Source organism: Rana temporaria, chromosome 13 (genome assembly GCF_905171775.1).
Source record: "Rana temporaria chromosome 13, aRanTem1.1, whole genome shotgun sequence".
In the NCBI taxonomy this organism is placed as follows: domain Eukaryota; kingdom Metazoa; phylum Chordata; class Amphibia; order Anura; family Ranidae; genus Rana; species Rana temporaria.
Window position 1 is genome coordinate 102,288,676 of NC_053501.1, and position 21,060 is coordinate 102,309,735.

The 21,060-nt window shown below is 50.2% G+C and overlaps 1 protein-coding gene across 2 annotated transcripts in view; it reads left to right on the plus strand.

Moving 5' to 3' along the window:
- The window catches only part of OTUD7B (OTU deubiquitinase 7B), a 171,104-nt gene that overhangs the window by 57,975 nt on the left and 92,069 nt on the right, over positions 1-21,060 (plus strand). Inside the window, exon 1 of one of the 2 annotated variants that reach the window (XM_040333115.1) lies at positions 17,023-17,452. The exons of the other annotated variant lie outside the window; for it this stretch is intronic. Within the exon in view, the coding sequence (XP_040189049.1) occupies positions 17,401-17,452 (52 nt within the window). The 5' untranslated portion in view covers positions 17,023-17,400. Of the gene's footprint in view, positions 1-17,022; positions 17,453-21,060 lie in introns of those variants that run through there. 2 annotated transcript variants of the gene reach the window in all.

Consider the following 21,060-nt stretch of genomic DNA (forward strand, 5'->3'; position numbering starts at 1 on the left):
GAGAAGCCGCCATCACGTGACGCGTTTGTTTTGAATTTTTTTTTTTGGAAAGAATTTCAGCTGCTGCTTAGAACGGCTGTCAGGTGACTCCTGTCTAAAGGTTGGTATGTACTACTAGTTAGAGATCTAATGATTTTTGAATGCATTTTTTGAATTTTATGCCTATACATTTTTTTTTTTTTTTTTAATTCAATAACTTTTTTTATTGGGTTTTGAAATGAGAATTATACAACAAATGCCACATACAGTAGACAGTTGGTAGGGGTGGAAATTTTTGCTACCGATATTTTATTTTATCTTTTTCATGTGACAACACTGAAGAAATGACACTTTGCTACAATGTTGTGTAGTGAGTGTACAGCTTGTATAACAGTTTACATTTGCTGTCCCCTCAAAATAACTCAACACACAGCCATGAATGTCTAAACTACTGGAAACAAAAGTGAGTACACCCCTAAGTAAAAATATCCAAATTGGGCCCAATGGGTCAATATTTTGTGTGGCCACCATTATTTCCCAGCACTGCCTTAAAGGAGTTCTCTGACCTAAAACCTTTAACCCCCGCTGTGCCCGGGCTGTAAAACTATACAAAATAAACTTTCACTTACCTGCCTACGATCCCCCGTTGTTCCGATATCGCCGTCCCGTTCTCCGGTCCCGGTCTCTTCCGCTTCCTGCGTGTCGGTGACTCACAGTGCGCTCAGCCTATCAGCGGCCGCAGCAATGTCCCGTCGCGGCCGCTGATAGGCTGAGCGCACTGTGAGTCACCGACCCGCAGGAAGCGGAAGAGATCGGGACCGGAGAACGGGACGGCGATATCGGAAAAACGGGGGATCGTAGGCAGGTAAGTGAAAGTTTATTTTGTATAGTTTTACAGCCCGGGCACAGCGGGGGTTAAAAGTTTTAGGTCAGAGAACTCCTTTAACCCTCTTGGGCATGGAGGTCACCAGAGCTTCACAGGTTGCCACTGGAGTCCTCTTCCCCCTCCTCCTTGATGACATCACAGAGCTGGTGGATGTTGGAGACCTTGCGCTCCTCCACCTTTCGTTTGAGGAGCCCCACAGATGATCAATAGGGTTTAGGTCTGGAGACATGCTTAGCCACTCCATCCCCTTTACCCTCAGCTTCTTTAGCAAGGCAGCGGTGGTCTTGGAGGTGTGTTTGGGGTCGTTATCATGTTGGAATACTGCCCTGCGGCCCAGTCTCTGAAGGGAGGGGATCATGCTCTGCTTCAGTATGTCACAGTACATGTCGGCATTCATGGTTCCCTCAATGATCTGTAGCTCCCCAGTGCCGGCAGCCTATGTGAATAAAAGACGTATGTGCCGTAGATGTGTTTTGTGAGTAAAGATAAAGACATGCTCAATAGAGATAAAATCTGATGGGCAGAGAGATGATGAATCAGTAATGAAGAGTTGATACTTCTAGTCCCCGACCAATGCTCTGGGAATAGCTGCTGAAGAACGTTATTGGGCCAACACAGAAAACCAGGTAAAAGTACGGCTAGATTTCTATCTGTGTGACGGGAATGCGTGCAAAATCGCCCACTTTCTCGTCACAAAGAAAACCTGCCGCCATTTGGGAGATTAGTGGCAGTGCCTTTAATTGTCAGTGGTGCCCTTTTGCATCAGCAAACGTGTGTTTTTGTGCGTGCGAAGCCGAATGGTGACGCAGCACGGTGTGACGCGTTTTTGTGCGTGCGAAGCCGAATGGTGATGCAGCTCGGTGTGACGCGTTTTTGTGCGTGCGAAGCCGAATGGTGATGCAGCTCGGTGTGACGCGTTTTTGGAAAAAGTGTCTGAGATTTATTTTGTGTTTCATGCATGGGGCAGGCTCAGTAAAATGAAAGGGCTGCCCTACACGCAGCACACCCACGCTTGGTTGCACCTGCAGAAGTGTGAACCAAACCTAAAGGAGAAGGCAGGATCTTAAAGTGGATGTAAAGCCCCTCTCCTCCTTTCGAAACTACTGCCATAGTGCTGATCTATAGGGATATAGATGCCTCCTGCATGTATCCTCACCTGTCAAACGTCTCCCCTCTGTTATAAGAACTGAAAATTCTGTGGGTGGATCTGTTGTCTGGAGCTCGGTGGGTGGAGTCGTGATGTCAGTAGACTCCCCGCCCACCTATACACTCCCCTTATCAACATGCATTTTCTCCTGTGTATTCCTTACACTAAATTCTGCTATGATCACCAACATCCAGTCAAAATCCACAAGAGTAACCACATGACTTCAGAAAAGGAGTGGGGGTGGGAATTAAAAAATAACGCCTGTCTCAGGCTAGTGGATGAGATATGTAAATAACCTGTCACTCACAGCAAAGGGGGAAGAACGGACTAAGGTTTTTCTCTGTAAGTCCGTTTTTATCTCACTGAACAATAAAAGAGGATTACTCAGAGCTGGATTAACTCTGTGTGGCAAGACTGGGCACAGATGATCGGAAATCTTATACCCTACATTGTGACATCAAAAAAAAATTTCGGGTTTGCATCCACTTTAAGCTACTAAAGCACATGTAAATGTTGGCGTAATAGCAATGTTGATCCCTTCCCACCCCCTCCTAGCAGCCCTTAAGTAGGTCTGGGAGGGGGGACGGACTTCCCAATCACGTGACCACTATGATTGGCTGTCCTAGTGGTGACCTGATCGGGAGCTCTCTGTGACAGCCCCAATGCTCAGCTGCAGGGATCGTGAAATGTCTCCCTGGCTGTGATTAGCGCAGCGCTGTGCTCACTTCCTGGCGGGCTCTGCACGTGTTCTATGCGAACACGCCGGAGCTCATCCTTACTGGAGGGGCAATGCTTAAAGAAATACTCACTCCCCCCTTTACCTTGTTTGCTGGGTTGTGTGAAAAAAAACATTTGTATCCCCAATAAATCAGGGTGTCTCTTCTTGGTTCCTGCAGCTGGCCCTTGACACGGCACATGCGCAGCACCGGGGGGAGGTGGCCCCCGGTGCATGCGCAGCGCCGGGAGGGAGGTGGCCCCTGGAGCATGCGCGGTGCAGGGTGAAGTTTTGGCCCCGAAGCATGGGCAGTGCCGGAGGGAGGTGGGCCCCAAAGCATGGGCAGTGCCGGAGGGAGGTGGGCCCCAAAGCATGGGCGGTGCCGGAGGGAGGTGGGCCCCAAAGCATGGGCGGTGCCGGAGGGAGGTGGGCCCCAAAGCATGGGCAGTGCCGGAGGGAGGTGGGCCTCAAAGCATGGGCAGTGCCGGAGGGAGGTGGGCCCTCAAAGCATGGGCAGTGCCGGAGGGAGGTGGGCCCTCAAAGCATGGGCAGTGCCGGAGGGAGGTGGGCCCTCAAAGCATGGGCAGTGCCGGAGGGAGGTGGGCCCTCAAAGCATGGGCAGTGCCGGAGGGAGGTGGGCCCTCAAAGCATGGGCAGTGCCGGAGGGAGGTGGGCCCCAAAGCATGGGCAGTGGCGGAGGGAGGTGGGCCCCAAAGCATGGGCAGTGGCGGAGGGAGGTGGGCCCCAAAGCATGGGCAGTGGCGGAGGGAGGTGGGCCCCAAAGCATGGGCAGTGGCGGAGGGAGGTGGGCCCCAAAGCATGGGCAGTGGCGGAGGGAGGTGGGCCCCAAAGCATGGGCAGTGGCGGAGGGAGGTGGGCCCCAAAGCATGGGCAGTGGCGGAGGGAGGTGGGCCCCAAAGCATGGGCAGTGCCGGAGGGAGGTGGGCCCTCAAAGCATGGGCAGTGCCGGAGGGAGGTGGGCCCTCAAAGCATGGGCAGTGCCGGAGGGAGGTGGGCCCTCAAAGCATGGGCAGTGCCGGAGGGAGGTGGGCCCTCAAAGCATGGGCAGTGCCGGAGGGAGGTGGGCCCTCAAAGCATGGGCAGTGCCGGAGGGAGGTGGGCCCCAAAGCATGGGCAGTGGCGGAGGGAGGTGGGCCCCAAAGCATGGGCAGTGGCGGAGGGAGGTGGGCCCCAAAGCATGGGCAGTGGCGGAGGGAGGTGGGCCCCAAAGCATGGGCAGTGGCGGAGGGAGGTGGGCCCCAAAGCATGGGCAGTGGCGGAGGGAGGTGGGCCCCAAAGCATGGGCAGTGGCGGAGGGAGGTGGGCCCCAAAGCATGGGCAGTGGCGGAGGGAGGTGGGCCCCAAAGCATGGGCAGTGGCGGAGGGAGGTGGGCCCCAAAGCATGGGCAGTGGCGGAGGGAGGTGGGCCCCAAAGCATGGGCAGTGGCGGAGGGAGGTGGGCCCCAAAGCATGGGCAGTGGCGGAGGGAGGTGGGCCCCAAAGCATGGGCAGTGCCGGAGGGAAGTGGGCCCTCAAAGCATGGGCAGTGCCGGATTTACTTCATAAAATGTCTGTAAATTTGCAGTGCGGTACTGGGAATAAGTTTGTAGTTTATCCAGCAGTTTCGGAATGATTGCCCTTCACCCACTTATGTGTCTGACTTGTCATATTCCCAGCCGCCTGTGGGCAAATGTCACCCGCCCGTCAGCTTGTCCCCAGAATCTTCTTGCCATCAGCGAGACGTCTGTGCAGACATTACACCACCGCAGGGGATACTGCTAAGCGTTTTCTCTTTTGCTTTGGTAAGGAAATGCATTCAGCGAAAAGCAAGGAATCAGGATATTTCGCTAATGCAGATAAGGGGAATGTATTTATATTTTTAGTCTCAAAGGAAGACGATTGTGTATTTTCTGTGAGTTCAACCATCGGTTGTTGTAAAGTGGATCTAAACATAACCGCCATTTTTTTTTTATATATATTGCAGCCTACAAGTCTTTTAGATGTGGTGGCTGCATTCGTTTTTCTTCTTCTTTTTTTTTTCCTTTTACTTTTAACTTTGGGATGTTGCTTGTATCGCACTTCCTGTTCTAGCGAGACAACACCTTTTATTGAGGAGCACATTGTCACCTTTTAGGCTTCATTTCCACTGGCAGCCACTGTTGTTAGGCTTTTTACAGCTTAAAAACGCCTGTCCATGTTTATTTTGTAAAAAAAAAAAAAAAAAAAAATTTTTTTTTGTGAGCTGCAGCTTTAAAAATGCCGCGGTCGCGTTTTTGAGCGTTTTCACGCGTTTTTTAACGTCTGGCGTTTTTACAGCTCTACTCTGGAGCTTCAGAACGCCCTGGTCCTGCGTTTTTTTTACAGCTCAAAAACGCCTATGCCATTTGCAGCTCAAAAACGTCTATGTGGGAATGATGCCATAGAATAACATGGACAGGCGTTTTTAAGCTGTAAAAAACGCTCAAAGGTGGCTGTAAAAACGCCAGTGGAAATGAAACCTTAGGCTTTCCACATCTCCAAAACATGGGTGGAAAAATAGCCTACAGAGAAAACTACGAATAATACCGACAAGTCAGCAGGGGGGCAAAGGGCACAGGAAGTCATCAGGCGACTGCTGGCAGGATCAACAGATTTAAATAAACAATTTCACTGGTATATTAGACCAAAAGAAAGCAAATATAAGAAGGTAATTAATTGTTGGGGTTTATATAGACTTAAAGGGCTTGTCCAGGTACAATTTATTTAATTTTTTCCCTAAATATCTTCCTTTACCTTAGTGCAGTCCTCCTTCACTTACCTCATCCTTCCATTTTGCTTTTAAATGTCCTTATTTCTTCTGAGAAATCCTCACTTCCTGTTCTTCTGTCTGTAACTCCACACAGTAATGCAAGGCTTTCTCCCTGGTGTGGAGTGTCGTGCTCGCTTCCTCCCTTGGACTACTGGAGAGTCAAGACGCTCTCTACGTTGCATATAGAGAAAGGAGCTGTGTGTTAGTGGGCGTCCTGACTCTCCTGTAGTCCAAGGGAGGGGGCGAGCACGACACTCCACACCAGGGAGAAAGCCTTGCATTACTGTGTGGAGTTACAGACAGAAGAACAGGAAGTGAGGATTTCTCAGAAGAAATATGGACATTTAAAAGCAAAATGGAAGGATGAGGTAAGTGAAGGAGGACTGCACTAAGGTAAAGGAAGATATTTAGGGAAAAAACATTGTACCTTTTAGAGGTCGACCGATTTATCGGCAGGCCGATATATCGACCGATATTTGGCTGTTTTGGAGAAATCGGCATCGGACGATTTTTTTATCCAAATTAGGCCGATATTTAACATGGCCACTAGCGGTGCCACGGCTCCGGAGCTAGGCCGAAGCCGCGGCCTTTCCTGATGCTGTGACCGCGGCGGCTATTCGTTTCTATTCATTTCTAGTCGCGATCGGTCCCCGGAGCTGAAGAACGGGGAGAGCCGTATGTAAACACGGCTTCCCCGTGCTTCACTGTGACGGCTGCATCGATCGAGTGATCCCTTTTATAGGGAGACACGATCGATGATGTCAGACCTACAGCCACACCCCCCTACAGTTGTAAACACACACTAGGTGAACCCTAACTCCTACAGCGCCACCTGTGGTTAACTCCCAAACTGCAACTGTCATTTTCACAATAAACAATGCAATTTTAAAGGCATTTTTTGCTGTGAAAATGACAATTGTCCCAAAAATGTGTCAAAATTGTCCGAAGTGTCCGCCATAATGTCGCAGTCACGAATAAAATCGCTGATCGCCGCCATTAGTAGTAAAAAAAAACAAAAAAAAATAAACAAAACTATCCCCTATTTTGTAAACGCTATAAATTTTGCGCAAACCAATCGATAAACGCTTATTGCGATTTTTTTTTTTAACCAAAAATAGGTAGAAGAATACGTATCGGCCTAAACTGAGGAAAAAAAAATTATATATATATATATGTTTTTGGGGGATATTTATTATAGCAAAAAGTAAAAAATATTGAATTTTTTTTTTAAATTGTCGCTCTAGTTTTGTTTATAGCGCAAAAAATAAAACCCGCAGAGGTGATCAAATACCACCAAAAGAAAGCTCTATTTGTGGGAAAAAAAGGACGCCAATTTTGTTTGGGAGCCACGTCGCACGACCACGTAATTGTCAGTTAAAGCGATGCAGTGCCGAATTGTAAAAACCCCTTGGGTCATTTAGCAGCATATTGGTCCTGTCCTTAAGTGGTTAAAGTGGACTTAACATTGAATTGTGTGGCAGCTGAACAATGAAGCTCCCAGTGTTGTGACTCTTGACAAAGGTCTTGTTGGAGACGCGCAGCGTGTGCCTAGTACAATAGCAGTCATGTGTTATGATAAAGAGATGCCCGGCGGGTGGTTGGTCTGTGCGGGGTGGTGGTGGGGGCGTGGCCTGATCCCTTGTAAACACTGGTTGTAAGTGGCAGGGGGGAGTCCAGCCTGCAGCCTCAGCACTGTCCTCCACAATATTCTATTTCATGTCGGATTGTTTGGTGAGAGGGAGGCATCCAGCAGCTGAGTCTGCCAGCGTGATTGGAGTGTGGGCAGTGCCAATAGAGCTTTGTCTCCCTCCTCAAAGTGAAAACACTCGTGTACATTCCGAGTCCTTGTGATCTGCAACTCCAAGGGCACCTGTCATGAAAAAAATTGCAGACTAGCTGCTGATAATAATCATTGTCATTCTCATCCCCAGCTTCAGATCTGAGCCACTGATCCCAAAGAGGCATGTAAGCAAAGTCTGAACTCAGATAGCTGGATTCACGTAGGGTTACGCCGGCGTATCAGTAGATACGCCGTCGTAACTCGGAATTTAAGCCGTCGGAAGTTTAAGTGTATTCTCAAACTTAGGCCCCATACACACGAGAGGATTTATCCGCGAATACGGTCCAGCGGACCGTTTCCGCGGATAAATCCTCTGGAGGATTTGCGCGGATTTCCATGCGATGGAGTGTACTCACCATCGCATTGAAATCCGCGCCGAAATCCTCTGGCGATGACGTGTCGCCGCGATTATGACGCGGCGACGTGCGCGACGCTGTCATATAAGGAATTCCACGCATGCGTCGAATCATTACGATGCATGCGGGGGATCCCTTCGGACGGATGGATCCGGTGAGTCTATACAGACCAGCGGATCCATCTGTTGGGATGGATTCCAGCAGATAGATTTGTTTGGCATGTCAGCAAATATTTATCTGCTGGAATCCATACCAGGGGAGAAATATCCGCGGAAAAAGATCCGCTGGATTGTACACACCATAGGATCTATCCGCTGAAACCCATTCGCTGGGATTTTTCAGCGGATGGATTCTATCGTGTGTATGGGGCCTTAGATACACTTAAACCTAGCTAAAATACGACAGCCTGCGCCGTTGTATCTTAGGGTGCAATTTTTGGCCGCTAGGTGGCGCTTCCGTTGAGTTTGGCGTAGAATATGTAAATGACTAGATGCGCCGGGCGCACGTACGTTTCTGAATCGGCATATTTTTTTTACGTCGTTTACGTATGGCTTTTTCCGGCGTAAAGTTAGTCGAATAAATAGCTGGACTAGTCAATGTTAAGTATGGCCGTCGTTCCCGCGTCGAAATTTGAAAATTTTACGTCGTTTGCGTAAGTCGTCCGTGAATGGGGCTGGACGTAATTTGCGTTCACGTCGAAACCAATACGTCCTTGCGGCGTACTTTGGAGCAATGCACACTGGGATATGTACACGGACGGCGCATGCGCCGTTCGTAAAAAAACGTCAATCATGACGGGTCGCCAATCATTTACATAAAACACGCCCCCCATCCTCATTTGAATTAGGCGCGCTTACGCCGGCCCCATTTATGCTACGCCACCGTAACTTAGGAGGCAAGAGCTTTGTGAATGCAGCACTTGCCTCTCTGACTTAAGGCGGCGTAGCGTAAATACGATACGCCGCCTGAAAGATGCGTCGCCCTACCTGAATCCAACTACAAATCTAGTTTGGTTTGGCAGGCAGCTTACATTTTTGGCAACAGTGACCCCCATATTTGCCCTTTAACCACCTCAATACAGGGCACTTTCACCCACTTCCTGCCCAAAGCCATTTTTTTGCTTTCAGCGCTGTCACACATTGAATGACAATTGCGCGGTCATACAACACTGTACCCAAACCAAATTTTTATTATTTTGTTTCAACACAACACAGCTTTCTTTTGGTGGTATTTGATCACCTCTGCGTCTTTTTTATTTCTTGCGCTATAAACAAAAAAAGAAAAAAAAGATTTTTTTTTCTTTTTGTTATAATAAATATCCCAATTTTTTCTCTCCTCAGTTTAGGCCGATATGTATTCTTCTACATATTTTTGGTAAAAAAAAATCGCAATAAGTGTTTGGTTTGCGCAGAAGTTATAGCGTCTACAAAGGTTTATAGCATTTTTATTATTTTTTTTTACTAGTAATGGAGGCAATCTGCGTTTTATTATCGTGACTGCGATATTGCGGCGGACATATCGGACACTTTTGACACTATTTTGGGACCATTCACATTTATACAGCGATCCGTGCTATAAAAATGTACTGATTTACTGTATAAATGTGACTGCAGGGAAGGGGTTAACACTAGGGGGGAAATGTGTCCTAGGGAGTGATTCTAACTGTAGGGGGACTCGCAAGGGGAGGAGATCGATTTGTGTTCCTCTGTACAAGGAACATACCATCGGTCTCCTCTCACCTGACAGGACGTGGATCTGTGGGTTTACACCCACAGATCCACAATCCTGGTCAGTAACTTTGCAATCGCGGGTGCCCGGCGGACATTGTGGCACATCGGGTTCCCAGTGACACTGCGGGAGCGCGTGGCCCGGAAAGGCGAGGACGTCGTATGACGCCAGCCTAGAACGAGACCTGCATGCCCGGCCGTCATATGACATCCGGCGGTAGGCAAGCAGTTAAAGTGGCGTTCCAGGCCATAAATAAGCTTAAAGGTTTTTTTTTTTTTTTTTTTAAATAACAAACCTATCATACTTCCCTCCACTGTGCAGTTCGTTTTGCACAGAGTGGCCCTGGTCGTCCTCTTCTAGGGTCCCTCGGCGGCTTTCGTGGCTCCTCACCACATTAGATAACCCCCTCTTGGAAGCTCTCTCCCGAGGGGGGTTACCTTGCGGGCGCGCTCCTGAGTCATTCATTAGGAGTCTATAGCTGCCAAATGTATGAGTCGGCCCCACCCCCCGGAAACCTGCGTCATTGGGTTGGCTTGACAGCAGCGGGATCCAATGGCTGCACTGCTATCAACCTATCCAATCAAGAGCCAGGAACCCGTGGCGAGATCGGTTGGCGGAGACGCGACCATGGAAATTTGCGGCTCAGGTAAGTAAAATGTGTGTGTGTGTGTGGGGGGCAGCCGGACGCTGCAAGTTGTTTTTTCACCTTCATGCATAGGATGCATGAAGGTGAAAAAACGCAAAGGTTTTAAAACCTATTTTTAAAATGGCTCTCGCCCACCTCCAAACTCTTATTCCAATTCCCTATAGAAGTAAAGACACTTATACTTGCCTATCCTGTCTGGTCACATGATCGGCTCCATGAGGCAGCTTCAGGGGAGAGGAGAGACAGCCGACAACAGACGCCCCATAGAAAGTCTATGGGTGACGTCACCGTTCAGGCTCTCTCCTCTCTCCTGAAGCCGCTGCTGGGGAAATCAAGTGTCCGGACCGGAGTGCCCTGAGAGTAGGTTATGTAGTTTTTTTTTTGTTTTTTTTTTTGGGCCTTGACTCAAAGTATTGAATCCACAAGATCCGCATTGGGACAGTCGGGAAGTTAGAATTACCGACAGATGGTCATCAGTGGCCACCAACAGTTCTTGAGGGCAGTGGTCATCAACCCTGTCCTCAGGGCCCACTAACAGGCCAGGTTTTATGTATAACCTTGGGGAGACTTATCATTTGCTGCTCAGTGATTGCAGTATTCTATCACTTGTGATGCATTTCAGTTATCTTGCAAACCTGGCCTGTTAGTGGGCCCTGAGGACGGGGTTGATGACCACTGCTTTAGGGTACCGTATTTATCGGCGTATACCGCGCACTTTTTTGCCCTTAAAATCAGGGCAAAATCGTGGGTGCGCGATATATACGCCGATACCCGCTTCCCGCGCTGAGTTTGAACTGCACCGCCGACATCTACCGAGCGCAGCACACTCGGGTACATTCAGCCAGGCTCAGCTTCGCTCGCGGTCACGCTCTGTGACGCCTCCTAGCCTTTATGCGTGAGAAGCCGAGCGTGCCCGAGTGTACTGCGCTCGGTATATGTCGGCGGCACAGTTCAAACTCAGCGCGGGAAGCGGGGATTCGACTGAGAGACAGCGCGGGAGGACACCACCGTGGCCGTACCAGGGATCCTCAAACTATGGCCCTCCAGCTGTTGCGGAACTACAAATCACATGAGGCATTGTAAACCTCTGACATTCACAGACATGACTGAGCATGATGGGAATTGTAGTTCCTAAACACCTGGAGGGCCATAGTTTGAGGACCCATGCCGTAGACGGACGCCGAACCGGACAAGGCCGCCGATGGGCGCCCAGGCAAGACACAAACGAGGGGCATTCAAACTAAGTATTTTTTTTTCCCTAAAATTTTCCTTCTAGGTTGGGGGTGCGTGCAATACCCCGATAAATACGGTATATAATTTTTCTTTTCCTGTAAAGCTGGAGTTTTCCTTTAAGGACGGAGGGAAGCAGGCTGCAGCCGCTGTCTCGATGTTCTGATGTGAAAAGCGGCACCTGTAGGAGTCGGAACAATGTCCCCTTCTGAGCGGCGAGGCGGGGCCGCCAAACGCTTTTGTGAAAATCGCAAACAAAGGGAAACCAGAGCCCCGTCTTCACCCAGGCTGAACGTGAACGAGAGAGAGTTTATTTTTATCTGTTTTTCATGTGACTGGCGCGCTCTCCAAGTGTGTGCGTTTTCCTCTGCTGCAGGAGCGGCCCACGATTGGGTCTGATGATCTTCATTATATCGTGTGTGTGTGTGCTGCCCGTATTGCACCCTGTGTGTATTCTACCTTTAGACTGAAGAACTAGCACTATGACCTCCTATGTCCCACCTGTCCCCAGCCTCACAGGACTCTGTTTTTATGCTAAGCAGGAACACAGATCTTTACCTTCCCCCTAGTCAAAAAAGAGGGGAGTTTGGGACTTTGGATGAGATGCGTTTTAAACAATAGTATAAGTAAAATTGTAAACGTTTATAACCAGGCTCACACTTACCACCCAAACAGCAAGCCAAATTCGACTGTTTAACTGTACATTAAAAGCAGAGGATTGGTTGCACGCATTTGCAAGTACATGATTAAGCTGTAGAGCCATCGCCAAGGCTTCCCCCCTAGTCAAAAGACCTCCCCCGCACAACTTCACATCCAGTTAACCCTTTGATCGCCCCTGATAACCCCTTACCTGCCAGTGTCATTGGTACAGTGACGGTGAATATTTTTTTATTTTTTTTCAACCACTGTATTAGTGTCAGTGCCCGATTGTCCACCGCAATATTGCAGTGCCCCTATAAGTCGCGGAGTGTTGTCATTACTAGTAAAAAAAATATATCAAAATATCCCATAGTTTGTAGACACTAACGTTTGCACAGACCAATCAATATATACGATTGAGATTTTTGTAACTAAAAACATGCAGTGGAATACATATTGGCCTGAATTGTTGAACTTTTTTTTTGTACATTTCTTTTTTTATTGGATATTTTTTTATAGCAGAAAGTAAAAAAAAAAAAAAAAAAATTATTAAAAAAAAAAAAGAGAGAGAGAGAGATGAAAGTCAGGGCAAAATCGTGGGTGCGCGATATACGCCGATACCCGCGCTGTGTTTGAACCACTGCGCCGGCATATACCGAGCGCAGTACACTCGGGTATAGTCGGGCAGGCTCGGCTCCTCTCGCGGTCACGTCCTGTACGCGCGAGAAACCGAGCCTGCCCGACTATACCCGAGTGTATTGTGCTCGGTATATGCCGGCGCAGTGGTTCAAACACAGCGTGGGAAGCGGGGATCGAGTGGGGAGGACACCACGATGGCCGCAGAAGGACGCCGGACCGGACGAGGCCGCCGATGGACGACGGGCAAGACACAGACGAGGGGCATCCAAACTGTAAGTATTATTTTTTTTGTTCCAGGAATTTTCCTTCCAGTTCGGGGGTGCGCGCTATACGTCAGGGCGCGTTATAGCCAGATAAATACGGTACATAAATATATACATACAGTGTGTGTGTCAGTTTAAAGTAACGCAGTGCCGTATCGCAGACATCATAGTCATGAAGGGGGGTAAATCTTCCAGAGCTGAAAAGTGGTTAAGCCAGCGCTCATAAAATGTGACTGACGCGAGAATGTCGGAACATTGTGCGTGTCGGTGCAGGCAGGGTCCCCACGTTGAGAAAAAAAGACAGTTGATTTAGTTTATACCACCCAAGCTGACCGCAGAAAGTGGTACTAGATGAGATGATGGCACAAGAATCAATATTATAGAAAACCAACAGAGGCGGCACCTGAAAGGCGTTACTCAACTCATATGGATACAAAGCACATGCAAAACGTGTCAGTAATGTAATGGGCGTCCGTGGATTTAAAATGTTCAGGCGCACAGGCCTGTGATGCGACGTCTGCAGTCAGTCGGTGTAATACACATGCTTTGGCTGCGGACAGTTTTATCTTGCCTGTGCGGTCGTGCTGCAACTTTGAGCCCAGGCAGGCGTCGTTCGGTATTTCAATCTAACCCCCACCCCCTGGGGGAAGAGGATAGGGTGGCATTTAGGAGGCAGCAGGATCACCTCCATGAGTGTCTGGCAGCCACTGCTCTGCCACCCTCTGAAAAGTGATCCACTGTGGATCAGGGGGTCACTTTTCAGTGTGGGGGAGAAGACTGCAACTCCATTGAAAGAGCTCTTAAGATGCACCTTGCTGGTAAAACTGGTATTGGCTCCCGGAAAATACACGGCCAATGGGAAAAAGACAATGGTGTATAAATGCTTCTTATTTTTCTGTATGTTTTTGTGATCTTTTGGAGCCAATAAATTGTCGGTTGTGAACTTTACACTTTGAACTGAAGATGCGACGTGCAAACATGGCGAGCTGTGAGAGGCGTTTTCATGCAATTCTGTGTAGCTGGTAATTTCGCTGATCGCAGACCGATTGCAGACTTCAGATCTGCTTCTGTGTGGGAGATTGTGGACCAGTGCAGTTTACAGAGATTTGTATCTGTACCTCGGAGCGCGGGGGGGGGGGGGGTGCTCAGTTTTTATATATTTCCTAAAGGCGCGGATTCTACTCCGGGCAACACATACAGATGGAAAACATGAGAGCAGCTTTCCCTGCCAAAGGGTTTGTAATTTTGTCCATCCAGTATTGAGATTTATACAGCACTGCCACACGGCAGGGGAGGATATCTGATCTGAGCCCACCTTTGCAATTCAGGACATTTTTTGGTGCTGAAAATGCCCCCCTCGGCTTATACTCGAGTCACCTTTTTGCGCCTGATCTCCCGGACTTTGGGGACCCGGTACCGGCCAGCTGTAGGTCCACATATAGCCCCACTCAGGGTTTGACAAATTTGCTTGGAATCTAGGAGCCAGCTAAAAAAGTTAGGAGCCAGAAAACGCGCCCCGTCCCGACGAGCTTGCGCGCAGAAGCGAACACATACGTGAGCAGCGCCCGCATATGTAAACCGTGTTCAAACCACACAAGTGAGGTATCGCCGCGATCGTTAGAGTGAGAGCAATAATTCTAGCCCTAGACCTCCTCTGTAACTCAAAACATGCAACCTGTAGAATTTTTTAAACGTCGCCTATGGAGATTTTTAGGGGAAAAGTTTGTTGGCATTCCACGAGCGGACGCAATTTTGAAGCGTGACATGTTGGGTATGAATTTACTCGGCGTAACATTATCTTTCACAATATAAAAAAAAAATGGGGAAAACTTTACTGTTGTCTTATTTTTTAATTAAAAAAAGTGTAATTTTTTTCCAAAAAAGTGCGCTTATAAGACCGCTGCGCAAATACGGCGTGACAGAAAGTATTGCAACGATCGCCATTTTATTCTCTAGGGTGTTAGGATAAAAAATATATATAATGTTTGGGGGTTCTAATTAGGGTTGTCCCGATACCGATACTAGTATCGGTATCGGGACCGATTCCGAGTTTTTTCGGCGGTACTCAGACGCCGATACCCCGCCCCGATACATAAATAGAATACTTGCCGCCGACCGCCGCCGCCACGAAACGCCTTAATCCGCCGCCATTCGCCGCATCCCCGCTGCCGCCGACTCTGTAATACGGGCGGGAACATTACAGCTTTGAATAGCTGTAATGATTCGCACCACGCATAGACACTCCCCCTCGCTCGGGTGAACTGTCCAATCCCGAGCGAGGGGGAGTGTCTATATGCAGTGCGTCGCCAATCATAACAGAGATTCAAAGTTGTAATGTTCCCGCCCGTATTACAGAGTCGGCGGCAGCGGGGATGCAGGTAAGCGTGACATGGCTGGATGGGGGGAGACGCTGGCTGGATGGGGGGACGCTGGCTGGATGGGGGGTGACGCTGGCTGCATGGGGGGTGACGCTGGCTGCATGGGGGGTGACGCTGGCTGCATGGGGGGTGACGCTGGCTGCATGGGGGGTGACGCTGGCTGCATGGGGGGTGACGCTGGCTGCATGGGGGGTGACGCTGGCTGCATGGGGGGTGACGCTGGCTGCATGGGGGGTGACGCTGGCTGCATGGGGGGTGACGCTGGCTGCATGGGGGGTGACGCTGGCTGCATGGGGGGTGACGCTGGCTGCATGGGGGGTGACGCTGGCTGCATGGGGGGTGACGCTGGCTGCATGGGGGGTGACGCTGGCTGCATGGGGGGTGACGCTGGCTGCATGGGGGGTGACGCTGGCTGCATGGGGGGTGACGCTGGCTGCATGGGGGGTGACGCTGGCTGCATGGGGGGTGACGCTGGCTGCATGGGGGGTGACGCTGGCTGCATGGGGGGTGACGCTGGCTGCATGGGGGGTGACGCTGGCTGCATGGGAGTGACAATGGCTGCATGGGGGGTGACGCTGGCTGGATGGGGGGTGACGCTGGCTGGATGGGGGGTAACGCTGGCTGGATGGGGGGATACATGGCTGCATCTGTGGGGGGACATCGCTGCATTTGGGGACACATTTTAAAAAAAGTATCGGTATTCGGTATCGGCGACTACTTGAAAAAAAGTATCGGTACTCGTACTCAGTCCTAAAAAAGTGGTATCGGGACAACCCTAGTTCTAATTAGAGGGAAGAAGATGGCGGTGAAAATAGTGAAAAATGACATTAGAATTGCTGTTTAACTTGTAATGCTTAACTTGTAATACCAACGGCCACCACCAGATGGCGCCAGCTCACACATCTGGTGGTAATAACTTGTAATACCAACGGCTCACCCCCAGATGGCGCCAGCTCACAAATTTTTTATTTTTTGCCCCCCTTCCAAGTCGCCAGGACCCTATTTCTAGTCGCCATGGCGACCTGGCGCCCGGGATTTGTCGAGCCCTGGCCCCACTCTTCCCCTACAAGTGTGCAAAGTTTGTTGGCCGGGGAGAATCGATTTTTTTTCAAAGTTGGGCACCCCTTCCATAGACTCCGATGTTAAACTGTAATTTCTCTGGTAACTTTGGGGACCCGGTACAAGCCGGCCGGCCGTAGGTCCCCTGGACACATGTAGCCCCAGTTCTCCTCTACAAGTGTACAAAGTTTGTTGTCTGGGGGACCTATGGCCGGGGAGCACCGATTTTTCAAAGTCGGGCACCCCTTCCATAGACTCCCATGCTAAACGTCAGTCTAGGCATGGGCACAGTGAGGCATGGGCACAGTGAGGCATGCAGATGGACACCCTAGGCTTATACACGAGTCAATCCCAGTTTTTTGTGGTAAAATTCGGTGCCTCGGCTTATACTCGAGTATATACGAGATCGGCTTGGGTGAAGACATCGCAGGCGCTCTGGACAGGTAAGTGTTCTTATATATAAAGTCAGCAGTACTTGTAGCTGCTGATTTTTTTTTTTTTTTTTTTTTAAGATAAAAAAAACTTCTGCTTTTACTACTCCTTTCAGTTTATTCAATGCAGCTCTGACAATAAAACCTGGAAGCTGATTGGTTTCCCAGTTTTAGTAAATACCCCTCATTGTATAGTTCAGCGTGGATCAGCGTGACGCCCCAGAGCTCGCAGAATAACAGTTGGCATGTTCTACTCCTTGGCATTTCCTTTCAATGTTCGGAGTATTCCGTCCTCTTATATTGTACAGGCTGAGCTGTGGGCAGCTTAGTCCTGGTTCTGGAGTCGGTGCCGAGGGCTTTCCTTCTGCACGGCCTGGCACCTGGGGCAGTCCAGAGTGCTGTGCGAGGGGCCGCACTATCTTCCCGGGGAGGAATGTCAGGCCACACCTTCAGCGAGCGCCTGATAACAGAGGAAAGTTGTGTTGTAAACACACAAAGACTCATTGTGAGGAAGAGGAAACCTTTCAGATTACACGAACGCGCATCGCTTCAGGATTCTGCAAACTTGTTTGTCACTTTCCGTCCTTTTTGCACGCCGGCCAGGAGATCGGATCGTCCTCCTAAAGAGATGAACGGGAAATTGACCGCAGAATAATGCGCACCTTTGTCACCCGTAATGGGCCCGCTGTCTGTGTACAGAACAGAGTTTGCATCGCCTGCCAATCACAGTAGGTAGTCGCTGCCATTTCTTCTTCGTTCAAGTTCATGTGTGTGCCAAATTTTCTTTGGATTAGGGTGGATTTGATTTAAATTGCTGGTAAAAATTATTGGTTTAAATCATAATTTTTAAAGGGCAACTGTCATCTCTAACCCCCCGCCATTGGCTCCTCTTCCTCTGACTCCCCCCCCCCGCCTTTGGCTCATCTTCCTCTGACTCCCCCCCCCCCCCCCCCCCCGCCGTTGGCTCCTCTACCTCTGACTCCCCCCCCGCCTTTGGCTCCTCTTCCTCTGACTCCCCCCCCCCCCCCGCCGTTGGCTCCTCTCCCTCTGACTCCCCCCCCCCCCCCCCGCCTTTGGCTCCTCTTCCTCTGACTCCCCCCCCCCCCCCGCCGTTGGCTCCTCTACCTCTGACCCCCCCGCCGTTGGCTCCTCTTCCTCTGACCCCTCCGCTGTTGGGTCCTCTTCCTCTGACCCCCCCGCTGTTGGCTCCTCTTCCTCTGACCCCCCCGCCGTTGGCTCCTCTTCCTCTGACCCCCCCGCCGTTGGCTCCTCCTCCTCTGACCCCCCCGCCGTTGGCTCCTCTTCCTCTGACCCCCCCGCCGTTGGCTCCTCTTCCTCTGACCCCCCCAGCCGTTGGCTCCTCCTCCTCTGAAGAGGAGCAACTGAACTTTAACAAGTAGGGGTGCAACGGATCACCATTGATCCGTGATCCGAACAGGTCGCCACGTTCGGATCGGTACACCACGCGATCCACGGATTATGGCCATAGGAAAGGCTGCGGCTTCGGCCTAGCTCCAGAGCGGCTGCCATCTTGGTACACCCGGCGGCGGCCTAGGTGAGCTCCCCAGAGCGGCGTACTGACGGGGGAGATGTGGATATTACAGTGGGGGAGATGTCTGTGGATATTACAGTGGGGGGAGATGTCTGTGGATATTACAGTGGGGGGAGATGTCTGTGGATATTACAGTGGGGGGAGATGTCTGTGGATATTACAGTGGGGGGAGATGTCTGTAGATATTACAGTGGGGGGGAGATGTCTGTAGATATTACAGTGGGGGGAGATGTCTGTGGATATTACAGTGGGGGAGATGTCTGTGGATATTACAGTGGGGGAGATGTCTGTGGATATTACAGTGGGGGGAGATGTCTGTGGATATTACAGTGGGGGGAGATGTCTGTGGATATTACAGTGGGGGGAGATGTCTGTGGATATTACAGTGGGGGGAGATGTCTGTGGATATTACAGTGGGGGGGAGATGTCTGTGGATATTACAGTGGGGGGGAGATGTCTGTGGATATTACAGTGGGGGGGAGATGTCTGTGGATATTACAGTGGGGGGAAGATGTCTGTGGATATTACAGTGGGGGGGAGATGTCTGTGGATATTACAGTGGGGGGGAGATGTCTGTGGATATTACAGTGGGGGGGAGATGTCTGTGGATATTACAGTGGGGGGGAGATGTCTGTGGATATTACAGTGGGGGGGAGATGTCTTTGGATATTACAGTGGGGGGGAGATGTCTGTGGATATTACAGTGGGGGGGAGATGTCTGTGGATATTACAGTGGGGGGGAGATGTCTGTGGATATTACAGTGGGGGGGAGATGTCTGTGGATATTACAGTGGGGGGGAGATGTCTGTGGATATTACAGTGGGGGGGAGATGTCTGTGGATATTACAGTGGGGGGGAGATGTCTGTGGAGATTACAGTGGGGGGGAGATGTCTGTGGAGATTACAGTGGGGGGGAGATGTCTGTGGAGATTACAGTGGGGGGGAGATGTCTGTGGAGATTACAGTGGGGGGGAGATGTCTGTGGATATTACAGTGGGGGGGAGATGTCTGTGGATATTACAGTGGGGGGGAGATGTCTGTGGAGATTACAGTGGGGGGGAGATGTCTGTGGAGATTACAGTGGGGGGGAGATGTCTGTGGAGATTACAGTGGGGGGGAGATGTCTGTGGAGATTACAGTGGGGGGGAGATGTCTGTGGAGATTACAGTGGGGGGGAGATGTCTGTGGATATTACAGTGGGGGGGAGATGTCTGTGGAGATTACAGTGGGGGGGAGATGTCTGTGGAGATTACAGTGGGGGGGAGATGTCTTTGGATATTACAGTGGGGGGGAGATGTCTGTGGATATTACAGTGGGGGGGAGATGTCTGTGAATATTACAGTGGGGGGGAGATGTCTGTGAATATTACAGTGGGGGGAGATGTCTTTGGATATTACAGTGGGGGGGAGATGTCTGTGGATATTACAGTGGGGGGGAGATGTCTGTGAATATTACAGTGGGGGGGAGATGTCTGTGAATATTACAGTGGGGGGAGATGTCTTTGGATATTACAGTGGGGGGGAGATGTCTTTGGATATTACAGTGGGGGGGGGAGATGTCTGTGGATATTACAGTGGGGGGAGAGATGTCTGTGGATATTACAGTGGGGGAGAGATGTCTGTGGATATTACAGTGGGGGGGGGGGAGATGTATGTGGATATTACAGTGGGGGGGAGATGTCTGTGGATATTACAGTGGGGGAGAGAGATATCTGTGGATAATACAGTGGGGGGGAGATGTCTGTGGATATTACAGTGGGGGGGAGATGTCTGTGGATATTACAGTGGGGGGGAGATGTCTGTGGATATTACAGTGGGGGGGAGATGTCTGTGGATATTACAGTGGGGGGGAGATGTCTGTGGATATTACAGTGGGGGGGAGATGTCTGTGGATATTACAGTGGGGGGGAGATATCTGTGGATATTACAGTGGGGGGGAGATGTCTGTGGATAGTACAGTGGGGGGGAGATGTATGTGGATATTACAGTGGGGGGAGATGTCTGTGAATATTACAGTGGGGGGGAGATGTCTGTGAATATTACAGTGGGGGGAGATGTCTTTGGATATTACAGTGGGGGGGAGATGTCTTTGGATATTACAGTGGGGGGGGGAGATGTCTGTGGATATTACAGTGGGGGGAGAGATGTCTGTGGATATTACAGTGGGGGAGAGATGTCTGTGGATATTACAGTGGGGGGGGGAGATGTATGTGGATATTACAGTGGGGGGGAGATGTCTGTGGATATTACAGTGGGGGAGAGAGATATCTGTGGATAATACAGTGGGGGGGAGATGTCTGTGAATATTACAGTGGGGGGAGATGTCTTTGGATATTACAGTGGGGGGGAGATGTCTTTGGATATTACAGTGGGGGGGGGAGATGTCTGTGGATATTACAGTGGGGGGAGAGATGTCTGTGGATATTACAGTGGGGGAGAGAGATATCTGTGGATAATACAGTGGGGGGGAGATGTCTGTGGATATTACAGTGGGGGGGAGATGTCTGTGGATATTACAGTGGGGGGGAGATGTCTGTGGATATTACAGTGGGGGGGAGATGTCTGTGGATATTACAGTGGGGGGGAGATGTCTGTGGATATTACAGTGGGGGGGAGATGTCTGTGGATATTACAGTGGGGGGGAGATATCTGTGGATATTACAGTGGGGGGGAGATGTCTGTGGATATTACAGTGGGGGGGAGATGTCTGTGGATATTACAGTGGGGGGGAGATATCTGTGGATATTACAGTGGGGGGGAGATGTCTGTGGATAGTACAGTGGGG